This window comes from Trichosurus vulpecula, chromosome 1 (assembly GCF_011100635.1).
Source record: "Trichosurus vulpecula isolate mTriVul1 chromosome 1, mTriVul1.pri, whole genome shotgun sequence".
Taxonomy (NCBI): domain Eukaryota; kingdom Metazoa; phylum Chordata; class Mammalia; order Diprotodontia; family Phalangeridae; genus Trichosurus; species Trichosurus vulpecula.
Window position 1 is genome coordinate 548,179,286 of NC_050573.1, and position 16,643 is coordinate 548,195,928.

The window sequence follows — 16,643 nt, forward strand, 5'->3', positions numbered from 1 at the left end:
CGGATACAAGCTACGGCGACGCCAGAAGGACATAATGTACATAAAGGCGAAGCACGAGATTCCATCCTAGAACCCTGGCGTGTTCTTTCAATTTGCCGTTGCAACTCCCCCTTTCCGTTCAGAGCGCTGGCCCGGCGCTGGCTCCTGGGGACCAGGCGAGGGGCGTATAGAGTTAAAGGGTGGGAGCAGTTAGATGGCGCAGTGGATAGAGCACAGGACCTCTGATAAGGAAAACTGGAGTCGTAATCCGACCTCAGACGCTTACTGAGCTCTGGTCGCCCGCGTTTTCCACCCTGCTATAAAATGCGGATAATTGCAGCACCTACTCCCCGGGCTCTTGGGAGGATTCGCACGATGCATGTGCATGATGCACAAAGCGCTTTGCAAACCCTACTGCGTTTATATCAGGTATAGCTATTGTTAATGCCTGGGAGGCCACTTGCCTGCCTCAACTCCACGGTCACAAGGACCCGTGTTCAGATTCGACTTCTAACAAACGCTTAGCTGTATCACTGTGGGCGAATGGAGATAATAAGACCCGCTTCACGTTGTGGTAAAGCTCAAACGAGATCGTGTTTGTGAGCTCCTTGTGAAAACTTTAGAGCGCTTTATAAATAGCTTAATAAAGGATGCTACAGCCTCTTTTCCAGACGTTGATCTCTGTTCCAATGGGCAAGAGCTTTTAGTGTCTTTTGACCTCCATTCTCATGCCCTCAGCTTCGATTTAAGGGAGGCCTTGTGGTGTAGGGAGCGTGCCTCGCTGAATTCATAAAACTCCGTCACTTGAGTTTTTCAGCGCTGTTCCCATTCACTTGAGTTCCCTACCACTCTCCCACCTCCGTGCCTTGCCACTTTATCTTTCTTTTAGACCTTTTAAAAACATCGATAGCTTTTGTTTGTGTTATCTAAAATTTCCCCTCTCCTCCTTCTTCCCCCACCCCATGTAACAAAGAATATTTTTAAAGACAAAAAAGAGGAAGAAAAGGCGAGTGAATGTATATATATACAATGTTCCACACATGTGTTGCCTTCCACTTCCGCAACAGAGTAAGAGGTGATCCCTCACATTTCTTCTTTAAGGTCATGCTTGTTCTTTGTAATTTTGCAACATTTACTTTTGATTGTTCTGTGGTTCTTTCCATTTACCTTATTATAGTTTCAATGTATATTGTTTTGTTGGCTCTCCTTCCCTCTGCATCAATTTATGTATATCTTCAACTATTTCTCAGTATTCATCACAGTCATCATTTCTTACAGCACAGTGATATTCATGTGCCACCATTTGTTAGGTCATCCTCCAATTAATGGACATCTGCTTTGTTTCTAGCTCTTTGCTACCCCCAAAAGGGCTGCTATATTTTGGTATATATGGGACTTTCTTGTTATTGATTTTCTTGTTATTGTATTTATACCTAGAAGTGAAATCTCTGGGTCAAAGAAAAGAGTATGGACATTTTAGTCACTTTATTTACATCATTCCAAATTGTCTTCTAAAATGGTTGTACTAAATCACAGCTCAGTCAACAGTGCTCTAGTGTGTATGTCAGGTCTGCACAACATATGGCCCAAAGGTTTCTTGAAGCCTGCCAAAGCAGCCAGCAGGCAGGAGTTGTGCAGGCCTGTTTTATATAATCTACACTTTCCCCAGGCTGCCCAAAATCCTTTGGCAGGCAGCTCTCCTGACGTAGGCAGCCTGTGACGTTGTACAAGCCTAGTGTATATCTTCCCATAACCTCTCCACTATGGACCATTCCCATCTTTTGTCAACTTCCAGCCAATTTTCTGGACTTTGAAAACTCAGGGTTGTTCTGATTGCATCTTTCTTATTGTTAGTGTTTTGGAGCATTCTTTCATACGGTTGTTGATATCTTGCTACTCTTTTGAGAATTGTTCATATATACTTATATATACGGACATGGTTTTGCATGTGTGTGTGTGTGTGTATCTTGGATACCAAACCTTTATATGAGGAATCTGATAGAAAAATTTTCCCCCCATTCAATTGCTTCCCTTCTTATTCTATAGGTATGGATTTTGTTTGTGCAGAATTTTTCAAATTTCATGTAATAATAATTATCTATTTTAGCTTTTGTAATTTCCTCTATCCCTTGTTTAGCTAAAATGGGCTCAGTTTTAAAGAAAGTCCCTGTGATAGCACCAGGTTTCCCTCACTTCAAAATGATAGGAATTGGTTTTCCCTAAAAGGCAACAAAGCTGTTTCAGAAGTTCAAACAGAGACCTGATGGGTCACTGGAGAGATGGCTCCTGATGGCTAAGTACCATAGGCTTAGGGGACTTGTATGGAGTTGGATAAATGTATTGGAGCATCCAGATGGGTATTGCCCTTTGTCCTTTTTTAAGTGGCTGAAGAGGGGAGTTATTTGTACCTGGTCCCATAAATATTCATCTTCAGTACAGCCAACTCTAGATGGGAATCTGCAAGGGAAAGGATGAAGTTCCTAAAGGAAATGGGTTTGATAGATTGGATTTATTCACATTGCTTCCCTGACCCCAATCCCCTTGGCCTGCCATACCCTATGACCAGCCCTCCTCTGGGGAAATTAGATTCGGACTTCTGGGTGGAGGCTCAGGAGAATGTATTCAGACTTAGGTATGGGTCTCTAGTCATACAATTACACAGGTGCAAGATGATCAATTGATGAAATTTGAGCAAGATATTGGGACAGCTATGATTTTGCAAATACTGCTATTAGTGGGAATAGGCACTCTGAGAATGTAGGGAGGACTCACAGAGCCCACTAGCCTATTAGGTAGGCAGAGGCCAAGGACACTCTCTCTTGGAAGGATCTTTGGGTGTGGTTCCTAAAACATGGGGCCTGCCCATCGTGGTGCTTGAAAGATTATACAGAAAATTCAGCACCAAAGCCTTTCAGCCACACCCAAGCCTAAAGTATCCTCTAATGGTCCATTTGGACCATTCCGGGAAAGCTATGGAGGACAAACCATGGAGGGAAAGGGTATTATAGGCTCCTGGGAATAAATATTTGTACAGGCTCTTTCATCAGCCTCTATATATGCTACTATAGGTATGGCTAAATTGAAACTCAGTTAACCTGAACTCTCCCATTTAGTTAACACCAATCAATATCAAATCCTCAGGAGGCATGAAAGATATTTCTTCTTTAGTGATGGAGATGAAGGAAGCTAGAGTACTTCATTATACAAATACCCTTATAGCAACCCTATCTCTTGAGGAAGACTGATGGCACCTGGCAGCTTATGGGGAACTGCACAGAGCTAAACAAAGTCATTATAACCACCACCACAGCTGATCCTGACCTCATCAATGTTGTAGATCAGGAAACCCAGACAGCCAAGGCCTAGAGTGAGTGAAATGGGGTTATGGACCTCATTGATGCCAGTTTCTCTATTTCTGTGGCTGAGACTAGTCAGGAACAGTCTGCTTTCACCTGGGAAGGCAGTATACCTTCATCATCCTTCCCCGCACAGGCCTACCTGAAAGCTCCCTCATTCTGCCATATGGGGGTGGGCAGAGACCTGAAAGAGGTCTCCTTTCCTGAAGGCATTAATTTAAACCACTACAATGATGACATAATATTGACTGGGTATTTCACAGGTAACACTGACTATGCCAGGTGTCAGACAGGTGACACAGGAGGGCTGCTAGCAAGTATTCTAGCACAGATTCACTCTTGATCCACGTAGACAGGAAGACATAGTAGTCATAATAAGGGGTTAAATAAGTTTACTTTATTCCAGTTTATTCTTCTCAAAGAGAGTTTGCTGATAATGGGAGCACCAACTCCTACAGCATTCCCTAATCACCCTTCTCACAGGGGCCAGCGAGATGGGGGCAACTACCCCTATGCCTTGATGGGGTCAGTCGAGACAGGCACAGCATTCCAGCTGGTGCACTCTCCTAAATCTCCCAAGCCTCAATGGGAGCTGGTTGAGGCAGATACATGCCTTGTGTACATTCCTCTATGTAGTACCCAAATCACAAATCCCCACTTACTGACCAGTGCCCACTTGCTTTATAGGGCAACAGACAAAGAAGGCATATTGCCAGCAATGGCTTCACAGGTTAACTTTAGCAATATCATCATTCAGCACAAGTCTAGTAAGTATCACATTATGTCACCCACATAACTCACTGGGTAGTCGAAGTGGCAGAGATGTTTATAAGTCATGACCCTGGGGAATATTATCTAGCACCTGGGAACTAGAGATTGTTATGGCTATGGAGCCTGGGAACTAAACCCTAAGAGGAATAACAAAAATCCCCCTTACATACACTAAAATCCACCTTATATGCACTAGGCCAGATAAGAACATGTTGACAAATCCCTAGATCAGTTGGTGGCTCATATGAAGGACAAGAGTAGAAATCAACCCTGAGAAAATCCTAGCTCCAGCCTACTCAGTTAAGTTTTGGGGAATATGGTACAAGAGAGTAAAGTGTAAAAAGATTGAGAAGGTAAAAAGGAACCAGGTTGTAAAGAATTTTAAGTGACGGAGAACAAATTTGTTCTATTCTGGAAGTTTGGATTCAGTCTAAGGGCCACGCTCTATCTCTCCTGGCTCAGGAAAGACCCTCCCTTTCTCTCCTCCCTCTTTCTTCACTTATCATTATGGCTCAGAGGTCAGGGTGCCACCCCACTTTGGATGTTTCCTCCCTTCAAATTCTTTCTTCGCCCTTCCCAGTCTTGCTCAGACACACAGACTGAACTGGAGAAAGCAAGGTGAGTCACCCAGAATAGAGCCAAAAGCTATAGCTGGGAAAAGGCTCACCTTAGAGAAAAATCACCAGGGATTGATGAGAGGTGGAGGGAAATAAATGCGTGGGATCTGAACAAGAGACAAAATACTGGAGGTGTTAGGGGTGGCAGCAGAGGTCTAGGGGAAAAGTTACCTGAGCTTACCCTCTTTCTTTAAGCAGGGAGATGACTCTTCTCCAGTCAAATCAGGATGTCATTTCCTCAGCATTGCAGCAGTTTAACAAATTGCTGAATCAGCAGGTGAGAGGGATCCTGTCTCAAGCACCAGATACCTTGACTTTTGGAAGGAAGGTGGGGGTTTGATGGAAAAATAGAGGATAGGAAATGAGCTTCCGGGAGGTATGCAGTGACTGATGGAAGGTTGAGTGCCTGGAGGTCAGGACATTTGAACAGTAACTTCATCTCTCTCCCCTTGCCAGGTCTTCACAAAACCTATAATCTCTGAAGAATCCATGGTCACCATCGTGGACGACTGGATAAAGTTCTACCTTTCACACTTCTCTACAAAGATGACAGGAGATCAACAAGAACAGGAGAGAGCCCTGCAAAAACTGCAAGAGGAGCTTCAGACTTCTTCCAACCCCTTCCTAGACAAGTACAGAGCCTTCCTAAAATCCCTTTGAGTTCCCATGTCTCCCACCAGGTCCTAGACTTTCACTTCTAGTATCTCCCCACAGCTAAGCCCCTCTACTAATCTTTTCCTCTCCCCTGGAATCCTGTTATACCTTGATTTCCCCAACCCTAAAATTTATACCTCAATAAATACAAACATGGGAATGTCTGCCATTAGCATTCTTCTTTCAACATATCTGTCCCCTTTCCCCGGGGCTCAGAGCATAGACCTATGGATGGGACTTAGGAGAACAAGGCAGTACAGAGGTTAGTCTCATTCCTATGTCTTCTGGGAAGTCTAATGGACTTCATGGATTCATTTTTCTCAAAATGGAACAATGCCTTCAGTACTCTCCAGCCTTCCTCTTTTCCCATTGCTCCTTTCACCTAGGCCTCCCTAGAACAGAGCCTGGAGGTCCATCCTTTCCCCTTTTCTTCTGTTGGATTCCCTGGTTCAGATCTTGGAGTTTTCTTCTTCTGGCATCTACCTACATCAGAGTCAGCCATATTCCATGACCATAACAGCAGGCATCAGGCAGTCAGGAAATGGAAGACCAAGGAGGAATGAGAGTGATCAGAAGGGAGAAAGAAAGGAAGAGAGGGGGAAGATGCTCAGGGTTGGTGGGTGGGAATAGGAGAAGAGGTGGTGGCTTGTACATCTAGGAGGAGTTCCACCCCAAATGGCCTTGAACTGCCTCAGTTTGCTTATCTTCTTTATAATGGAATTAACAGAGTTCATTTTGCAACAGGTAGCATTCCATTCAGGCTGAGCAAAGACAGGTTCTCTTCTGCCAGTGCCAATGCTAAGCCCAGGAGGTCCCTGCTCCCTCAACACATTTTATCTGGGTGCTCAATTCATAGATCACAGAATGTCAGAGCTGGGAGCTTAGAAATCATCTGTTCCCATTTACCCCACCCCATTAAGGATAAGGAAACTGAGTCCCAGAGAAGGGGACAGACTTGCTTGGGAATATAATTTGGCATGGGGGCAATGATTAACAAACAGGAAGGGATGTTGTTTCCCCTAAAAGACATTTGTGGCTGCCAGTGAAAGGGGTGAAAGGGCTTCCCAAAGGGTTCTTATTGGACGGTCTTAGAAACTTAGCGTGCCTGGTATTGGGTGTTACCCTTCCTCATTTCAGCCTCTGTCCTTTTTTTTAAAAAAAAATCTGTACCAGACATATGGAATCTAGAATTTACTATGTGAAATTACAGATATTTTAAAGACTGCGTACCACAGTAGAAAGTTGGGGTGTTGGGAGAGCTGAACTCCAGTCCAGAATCTGCCACTAGATGGCAGTGTGCCCTTGGGCAATTCATTATGTCCCTCTGCCCACCTCCTCGACTTGCCCCCAAATTCTAGTTGTCAAAACGATTTTGCATATGCACAGACCTGGTTCTTTTGTTACTCTGCCAAAAACTCTCTAGTACTATTACCTGTTAAGGAGTCTTCAAATTCATTTGCTTGGCCTGTTGTATCCTGACATCACTTTACCTGTTCATTTTTGTTTAACACTATTCTCCTTCAAATACCCCATATTCCAAAGACAATGGAGTATTCTCTGCCCCCTGGGCTGAAAGTGCTTCTCTGCTTTGGTCTAAGAGTTTCCTTTGTTTGGTTAGAGTGGGAATGTCCTGTCCTCTACTTCTTGATGTATTGAATTTCTACCCTCCCTCTAAGCCCAAAATGCTGTCTGCCCTGGGATCCCCAGGTCTATAAAGACTTCCTCCTTAAGAGCAGACATTGGGGTTTTGGCCATTTTCTTCCTTCCTTCCTTTTTTCCTTCCTTCCTTCTTTCCTTCCTTCCTTCCTTCCTTCCTTCCTTCCTTCCTTCTTTCCTTCCTTCCTTCCTTCCTTCCTTCCCTTCTTCCTTTCTTTCTTTTTTGTATCCTTACCGCTTATCACAGTGCCTGACACACAGTGGGCACTAAATAAATGCTTGTTGATTGACTGAAAATTTTCATTTTGTATCTCTCCAATGTACTTGCTACTTAAAGCCCTCCACAATCTGACAACTGACTACCTTTCCAGATACTCCATATCACTCTCTTTCATATACATCTTAGTGATGGGGAGCAAGGAGAGAAAGATGGGGAAAAGAATGACGGGCTAAGGGCAAAGTCCAGAAGAGGATCATTAGGCATTTAGACGTTGTGGAAGGAGGTCCAAGAGACTGGAGGTGCAGGTAAAAGAGGAGAAAAAAATTAGTTTAGATGGGAAATTTCCAAGAAGGAACTTAATAATGGAAATAGAAAAGAAAGGATGGAGTTAGAGAGGGGAAGGGGTAGGGCCCCCTAAGATCAGAGAGTGTCATGTTCCACACAACCACCAGATGGTGAAGCAAGACCATGGTTGAACTCTCAGCAGCCACTTGGGGGCGGGGGGCGGTGGGGGCGGTGGGAAGGGAGATATGCAACTTTATAGAAATTTAGGATGTTAGTGCTAACAAGAAATTTAAAGGTCATATAGTCCAACCTTTTCATTTTATAAGGTTAGAATACTGAGGTCCTTAACTTGCCCAAGATCATACAATTAGTAACAGGAGATGTTGATTGTTTTCTCTGTAAAATGAATTCTAGGGGATAGACTAGAAGAGACAATATAGTATAATACAATGAGCAATAGATTTGGAGCCAGAAGACTAAGCTTTAATCATAGCCCTCCCTCCCCGGGCCTCAATTTCCTCATATGTAAAATGGACGCTTTGTGCTAAGTGATTTCCAAAGTCTCTTCCAGCTCCTAGGGTCTTGTGGAATGCACAAATAAAATAATGCAGAGTAGACCATGATAAGAGTGAAGGAGAGATCCATACAAAGTGCCACAAGACAACTTCAGAATGGCAGAGCATTATAGCTAGGGTGACAGGGGAAGATATCACAAAAGAGGCAGTAGTCAGACTGGACTTCAAAGGACAAGAAGGATTCCAACAGGCCAGAATGTGTTCTAGGCACAGATGGTAGCTTGTACAGACACAGGGAGGTACCAGAATGTACGACAAGATCATGTAGAGTGTATGGAGGGGAGTGTTGTAAAATAAGGCCGGAGAGGTAGATAGGTTGGTAGGTTGGAGCATCGTTCTCAGTTTCTCTCTATGCCTCCTTTTCCTTTAAGTGGCAGACAGACAAGATGTAACTAAGAATTCTTTCATCTGAAGCAAAAGCAGTTGAGGGATGGGGGTGGGGAGAAGGAAAATGGTGCCAGCACTGGGGACAGGATGAATAAGGGTGCATTGACATTGGTAGAAGAAAAGGCTCAGATAACAGAGAGTCTGACCCATCCCCCATAAAGGTTGGTGGGGGGCAAATTTCATGATTATAGGAGCCTGGAAGTAGCAGCCTGGGACCACCAGGTAGGATAGTAAGGTCATGAGATGTAACGCAAGCTGGGTGATGTCATCAAAACACAGGAACAGGGGTCTCCAGGCCACCATAAAGAGGAAATTTATCCCTTCTCAGGCAGAAGCGTGTTCCCCCACCTGTCAGCACCATGAAGAAAAGTTCCAGGTGCCCTACCTTAGTTACAGCTCTGCTCTCAGACCTAGAATTTCCACTGAATGGCTTCAGGAACCCCTCATAATACATTATAGGGTCAGGAATTTAGTCTAGGACTCTTAAGAAAAACTTTGTTAGTAGGATTTCCAAGATAATTGCCTAAATAAGATAAACTATGAATGAAGTCTCAGGTTCTGAAACCTCAGTCCTAGAATCTTCACAGACTTCCAGTAACCATATAAAAGGAGAGAAGCCTTGTGCTTCCAAGAGATTGTAGCCCCATCTGAAGTCTCTTCTGCCTCATCTGTGATGACATGGAATCAGACAGGATTAACTGGGAAGGTGGGATTCCAGGGTATGTGACCTGTTGATGGAGGTAAGATCCTAATCCAGTCACGACTGGTTTCCATGTGCAGTTGGTGTGACAGTATGAGTTAGGATTGGTACCTTCATCCCACTATTGTTTCTTCTTCACAGGGCAGATTGTGAGTGCTCTGCACTTTGACATGTTGCAAAGCAGGCTCTCCAGGTTTCTTTAGGTTATAAGGTCTAGGAATAAGAGAGAAGATGAGGAAATAGGGTACCTGTATTGTGGAGGATCTTGCCTTGCATCACTTTGTCCAGGCCTCATGTCTCCTCTCCTCTGTCTTTCTCCTGACTACAACTGGACTCTAAGTACCTTGAACTTCCCTCAACGATTTATGTTTCATTTCACCTTTGTATCTACAAAGCCTAGCATAGCACCTGTACCTAACAGGTGCTTAATAAATATCGAATTAAATTGGCCATCAACTTTCTTTGGATGTTTACATATCTCCATTCTCTTTGATTCTATAGACTTAATGAGGCCTTCTCATCAAATTCATTTTAACTCAATTCAATTAGATAAACATTTATTTAGCTCTTACTATGTGCCAGGTGCTATCCTAGGTCCTGAGGATGGAGCTTACCTTCCCCCGAATCTGGGACTCTTTGGTACCTATAACCTGATAACCCCTTGCATCTTACTGCTTCCCTTTGGCCTTTCTTCACTACCACCCTGACTCTTCAGAACCCCTAACAGCAAAGTCCTCTGCTTCCTTCACAGTTCTCTCTTTCTCTGGTCCTACTTCAATGTGGCATCTTGGACTTTCATTGGCAAGAACCACCTATTCATGTGAGACACGGATGAAAAGGAGAGAGTGTAAAAAGGCATGGCAGTAATGTGAGATGAGGAGGGGAGAAGAGGGAGCTCTTGGTGTATGACCTCAATATTTTTCAGTGAAGTACAAGCTGAGAAGATGGGGGAAGGAGAAGCCATGGGAGATTTGAGGATAGATGAAAAGGTTTGGAAAAGCCACGGTAGTGATTGGGATAGCGATTCAGTTAGAGAAGCATAAAAGGATTGCCCTGCCACAGTGAGGTCTTAGTCGATATGATGTAACAAATTTATGGTTGGACTCAGTCAGCTGGAGATGCAAATGGCAAAACATTCCAGTGTCTTTGCCAAGAAAACCCTAAATGGGGTCACAAAGAGTCAGATATAACAATAGTCCACATGGTTTTGTGATTTTCTCCAGCTTGTTGTTCAGCCATGTCCCATTCTTCATGATCCCATTTAGGGTTTTCTCAGCAAAGATCCTGGGAATGGTTTGCCATTTCCTTCTCCAGTTAATTTTACAGATGAGGAACTAAGGCAAACAGGTTTAAGCAACTTGCTCACGGTCACACAGCTAGTAAGTGTCTGAAGCCAGATTTGAACTCAGGTCTTCCTGACTCCAGGGCTGGTGCTCTATCCACTGTGCCGCCTAGCTGCTCCCTAACTAACTTTAACCAGCTTTTTTCAGCAGCATGTGATTAGGAACAAAGACAGAGGATCTTGGAAGTAATTCAAGGCGGAGGCTTGGCAAATTAAGATCGGTGATAGGGTAAAGGGGTAAGGGACTTGAGAGAAGAAGACACTATAGAATTGAACTGGTTCATCAAGGGGTCAGTATGAGGAAGGGAGGAAAATATAGCCAGTGCCCGAGTCATGGCACAAGAAAGAGCTGAGAGGTAAAAGAATTGTAGGTCACAGTGAGAATGAAGAATAGAGTTTGGAGTTACAATGCAGAGGGAGAAGCAGAATGACAACAGATTGTGATCGGATAAGGGAATTTCAGAGTTCATGAATGGGAAAGTAGACCCAAAACATCTGTGGATAGTCTTCCAGGGCTCAGTGAACTTGAATGGGAAAAATTTACATTTTAATTTTCATTAACCTCTAACTGAGATTTAATCATTTCCTTCCATTATGAATTTTTAAAAATTAATCTAAGAAGGGGTCCATGGTTTCACCAGATAACCAAAGCAGTTCATGATACAGAAAAGGAAAGAACCTCCTGCTTTTGGATCTGGAGACTGGTTCAGGAGATCTGAGTTGAATCAGAAATTCAGGCCATGAACAAACTTTAGCACCTATATTCCTTGTATGAACTCATGATTACCTGTATGGAAAAGTTTCTCATCATCTAATTAAGGTCATGAAAGTCAAGGTCTCTACTTTTATGAGAAAAGACCCGAAGTCAGACATAGAAGTAAGTCAGACTGCCTTCCCCTTTTCTTTTCTCCCTTCTTTGCTCCCTAATCCAATTACAATATTCAAAAATGGCAAAGCATAGGCCCAGCATCAGAAGTAATGTATAATGACTTTCTTTCCTACCAAATACACTTTAGTATCCCTAGCAATCAAGAAGAAATGTCCAATTCATTAAAGATGGGACCTTACCTATATAAAAGGGGTCCTTTTCTATATAATAGGGGAGAGTTAGAAGGCCATCTTTGTGAACAGCAACTTCTGCCTCCCCAACTTCCTCCCCCACCACACACATACATTGTACTGGACATAGACTCAAAAATGTGTAGGAGCCCTATCTCTAGACCTCCTGAGGGCTAAGTTTGGAGATAAAAAAATAACCTTAAATGAAATGAATGGGTTGAACTAGCTAGCTTCTTGGATCCTTTCCAAATCTAGATTTATGATTTTATTTGGATAAATAAATTTTGTGTATCAGATCTCTTTGTCCTTTTCCAGAAACATTCATTTGGACAGGCATTTTCCACCAAACATAGGAATTAAAATGAACAGAACTTAATCAATTCTTCTGCTCCTTTTCAGCATAGTAACCCTCCTGAAGAGACCAGACAGGGCTGGGACTCAGACAAACATGAGCTTTTGGTCCTGGCTAGCTTCTAGTTTCAAGCTGGCTTTGAGAAATGTAATGAAGATCAAAGAGTTGACTTTGAGGGTGACAGAGAATGTATCAGTTGGAGGGAGTGTAGCATCCCAGTTAGCATCCTTCCTTATGCTGAACTTTTCTATAGTCATTTGAGTTATAGGCTAATGGCTACTCAGTGAAGGGGGCCAGAGGAACCCTGGGATCTGGGAATTCCAGGGCCTCCTGGCATCTCTCTAAGACTGTAAGATCAGAATTGGTTGGTAATGCTGACTTGGAATTTTCACACAGACACACAGACACACACACACAGACACACAGACACACACACACACACACACACATCCCCAAGCCTCCCAGTCTTGTTGGGAGACGTTCACTCCCCAGTCATTTATTTCATCTATTCTCTGTCTTAACTTATCCCTTCCCTAGTGGTTGGGACAAAATGGAAATGGGCCATTTTGTTTCTTTTTCTAACAAACCCTTTTGCTGAGAAGAGTCCCTCCCAATCAAACTGTTACCTCTTTACGTAGTATTGTTTTAAGTTTTTTTCAGTATTCATAGGAAACTATATTAATATAAGTGAGACTTCAGCAAAAGCTGAAGGTATACAGAGGCTAAAAGACAGACTCAGAAAGTTGAAGAAGAAAGCTTTCAGATACAACATAAATATTTCCCAGCCTCGAAAGTGTCTGAGAGCTCAGCAAGAAAATGAATGTGCCTCTAGGGCACAGGTTGGCAAACTGTAGACAAGAGCCAATTAGGCCTAATGCCTTTTTTTGGTACAGCCAGGAACTAATTTTTTTTTTTTACATTGTAAAATACAGCAAAACTTTATTTAAAAATGTAAAAAAGAATTCTTATCTTGGGGAACTATACAAAAAACAGTCATCAGGCCAGATTTGGCCGTGGGACATAATTTACTGACCTTTGTACTAGGGGAATAGACTTACATTAACCTCTTTGTCCCTTACCACATATATACCCCACCCCGTACACACACACACACACACACACACACACACACACACACACACACACACACACGCGAATATGATTCCCAAAGGCATCTGGGAGATAAAAAATGACAAACTAAAACTAATTGCCCTAAGGCATCATAGAATGGCATAGGAAGGGAAGGAAATTTTGATGAGGAAGAATTTGCCAAAAGGAGAGGTGAGCCTTCTCTCATCTCCTGCCTGGAGATGACAAATGACTTCAGACCTAAGGCTCTGAGAGTGGCAAAGAAAAGAAGCTTCTCTCAGTTCCATACTAAGGGTAGCTGCCCTAGCTGAAAGAGACAAGAAGCACTCCAGCTGAAGAGAGCTCAGTCCCCCACTCAGCCCCTCAGAGGCTGAAGGGTTAGTCATTCGTGGCAAAACAAAGCTTCATGTGCTTTGTGAGGACCCTCTGAAGAGAGGAAGGAGATAGATTGGAGTCCTTTTAGTTGCCTTGGCCACATTATTCCCCTCCGTGGGAGTGGAATATGCCTCACTTAACACTGTACTCAGCTCAGATCCACTCTTGCCAGTACTGATCTCTAGGTGTGTTTGTGGGAAGGTTGTGCCCCTTAGGGGAAATGCTTTATAACTACTATGTTTATTATGGCCTCTTGAGAAAATTCAAAGAACTGAGTCTACTGGCTAATTAAGGGGAAGTCCATGGGTTGGGGCTTGTGAGCTAGTATTTAGTAGGAGAGGTACCCCCAGGATTGTCCCAATTCAGATATGTTGTCAGTTCTGTAACTGAATGTGAATGGTGAGACTGAGCTGGGAGAACAAACATAGAAGGGCAGTAGATTTAAATTGTAGTGGCTTTATAAACCCAATTTGAGCTGTCAACGCAAACTGGTCAGAAGTATGAGTCACATAATTAACTGAGATTACAATGCATCAGGAGAAAGAATCCAGGGCCAGATTCTTCCTGAGATGGGAACTTGATAATAAGCCTGCAAGGAGGTGAAGAGTAGGCAGTTTTTACTTTCCTTTTCAAATCTTAGTGTTACTTTTAAGGGTGGAGAGGAGACTGAAGGAAAAGAAACTTCCTCTCCACCCTTCCGTTGGGTGCAGGGGGAGGAGCTAATGGGAAAATGAAAGCCAAGAACCTGAGGTAGGAATGAACTGAAAATGGGGCCTCAATCGAGGGAGATGAGAGGCTCTTCTTGCCTGATAGTTAAGCCTGCCTCCCTCACCTGGGCCAGCCTGTGGGCTTACATAAAGATAAAGAAAGCTAATGGAAGGTACATCCCCTTGTAAGAGGGACATTTTGGTGGCTGGAAGGGGGAAGAAAATTAACCTTTGTGTGAAGACAAAATCTGCTTGAGAAGAAACAAAGCCCCTCAGATAAAAGGATTTGAGGAAAGTCACAGACTGGTCTGAGGACCTGAGAGAAGACATCCCTCCCATGAATGCACTAAGTTAGAACTGGTTAAAAACAGAGCATTGACGGAGATAAAGAGAGTTGCAGAGCACCATGGTCCATCAGCTCATTTCCACAGAACTGTTTATGGAGTTTTAAAGGTTATAACAGAAATTATAATTATAGGGCAGTTAGGGGTCCCAGTGGATAGAATCCTGGGCCTGGAATCAGGAAGACCGGAGTTCAAATCCAGCCTCCAGGAAAGTTACTTAACCACTATTTGCCTCAGCTTCCTCATGTGTAAAATAGGAATAATAACAGAACCTTCCTCATAGGGTTGTTGTAAGGATCATAAGTTTCCATGAGGATACTTATGGAAGGCATTTAGCACGGTGCCCGGTACGTAGAAGGTACTCTGTAAATGCTAGCTATGTTTATTAGTGTTAATTTCACAATTGGGGGGGGGGGTCCTACCCGATGGAAAAGTGGATTTTGCGGAAGGATGCATCACCTAACACAAGGAGACTCAATCTGAAGAATTATAAGCCAGAGAAAGACAATCAGATAAAAATAGAAGATAAGAAATGCAGAGCTGAGTGCTGGAGGAATTGGAAGATTCTGAGGACAGAAGACACAGAAGGCTTCAAGGGCAGTTGCTTGCCGAAGGCAGAACATAAGAAGATGACAAGAGATGAGCAAAACTGACATTACTGAGCTATTTCAAGGGCCTCCCCGATCCAAGAGTTATATGGGTGTGTCTATTAGGGTGGCAAAAAAGAAAGTTCCTAAATGTAAACATTTTATGGTTTGGGTCTCACAGCCCCTAACCAAGGCTTGAGTAAAGATCAAGTTCAAATATTCCAACCCTAGACTGACCTCCCCCACTTCCAATTTTAGGCAGTCGTTACCCCAGACCTCTGAGAAGCAGGGAAACAAAGCAGGCCTTGCAGTCGATTCAAGGAGTTATTTTGTTGAAGGAGAATCCTATAAATGCTGGAATCTGATTGGAGGAAAGCAGAATCCTTTATTTATTGCCTTCTAGTACCATCTGCAACTTGAGAGAGGGGAAACCTTTCCTTTTACTGCCCTCAATAGCTTAAGAGAGAGAGAAAGAGAAAGTGAAAGCAGGTTTTGCGACACTTTTAAAGATATTATTTTATTTTTTTCCAATTACATGTAAAGACAATTTTTAACATTCATTTTTGAAAATTTTGAGTTCCAAATTTTTTACCTCCCTTCTCTCCCACCGACCTAAAACGGTAATTTGATATAGGTTATATATGTGCAATCATATAAAACATTTCCATATTAGTCATGTCGTAAAAGAAGAAACAGACCAAAAGAAAAAACCAAGAAAAAAAATGAAGAGAGTGAAAATAGTATGCTTCCATCTCCATTCAGACTCCATCAGTTCTTTCTCTGGATGTGGATAGCATTTTCTATCTTGAATCCTTTGGAATTGTCATGGATCATTGTATTGCTGAGAAGAGCTAAATTATTCATAGTTGACCATTACACAATGTTGCTGTTACTGTGTACAATGTTCTTCTGGTTCTGCTCATTTCAGTTTGCATCAGTTCATGTAAGTCTCTCCAATTTTTTTCTGAAATCTCCCTGTTCATCATTTCTTATAGCACAATAGTATTCTATTACATGCATATAGCACAACTTGTTCAGCCATTGCCCAAGAGATGGACATCCCTTCAATTTCAAGTTTGACACTACAAAAAGAGCTGCTATAAATATTTTTGTAGCCGTAGGGCCTTTTCCCTTTGTTATGATCTCTTTGGAACGGAGACCTAGTAACAGAATTGCTGGACCAAAGGGTATGCACAGTTTGATTGCCCTTTGGGTTCCAGATTTGTTCCAGATTGTGTTCCAGAATTGTTAAATCAGTTCACAACCCCACCAACAGTTCTGCAACTGTTTCACAGGGAGCTGTTCAGATATTTTTGCTAAACAAGCATAATACTACCTGAGCATCCTGTCAAATTTGATCATGCGCTAAAAGATTTTGACACTGCTTCAGTGACCCAAGAGCAGTACAGAAGTGACTTTGCCCAGCAGAACAGTGGCGAAGTATAAAAAGAGAACGGCCAGCAGAGAAATGGTTTTGCTTAGTAGGTGTTATGTAAGTGCACTGTTCCCTAAAGGGATACAGGTCATCAAGGCTTACTGCCCAAAGTCATGAGTTGCTCCATGAACATGAGTCCACCTATATATGTGC

General features: G+C 42.9%; 1 protein-coding gene across 3 annotated transcripts; it reads left to right on the top strand.

The window, feature by feature from the left end:
• The first annotated feature begins 26 nt into the window (after nt 1–26).
• On the top strand, nt 27–5,541 carry LOC118834163 (alpha hemoglobin stabilizing protein). 3 transcript variants are annotated; one of them, XM_036741610.1, is made up of 3 exons: nt 27–408; nt 4,922–5,000; nt 5,180–5,541. In XM_036741610.1, exons 1-3 carry the CDS (start codon nt 359–361, stop codon nt 5,381–5,383), a joined length of 333 nt encoding a protein of 110 aa, XP_036597505.1. In that variant the 5' UTR covers nt 27–358; the 3' UTR covers nt 5,384–5,541. The 3 variants fall into 3 exon arrangements, 2 of the variants coding, with proteins under 2 accessions (XP_036597505.1, XP_036597506.1); XM_036741611.1 differs by lacking the exon at nt 27–408 and adding an exon at nt 1,009–1,047; XR_005009344.1 differs by lacking the exon at nt 4,922–5,000.
• The last annotated feature ends 11,102 nt before the right edge of the window (nt 5,542–16,643 follow it).

Bases quoted from the DNA above. Each gene is read 5' to 3' on its own strand.
- LOC118834163 (XM_036741610.1), top strand. From the start codon at position 359: ATGTGCATGATGCACAAAGCGCTTTGCAAACCCTACTGCGTTTATATC. The intron at 409-4,921 runs GTATAGCTATTG...TTCTTTAAGCAG, and splicing joins CCCTACTGCGTTTATATCAG to GGAGATGACTCTTCTCCAGT. The intron at 5,001-5,179 runs GTGAGAGGGATC...TCCCCTTGCCAG, and splicing joins ACAAATTGCTGAATCAGCAG to GTCTTCACAAAACCTATAAT.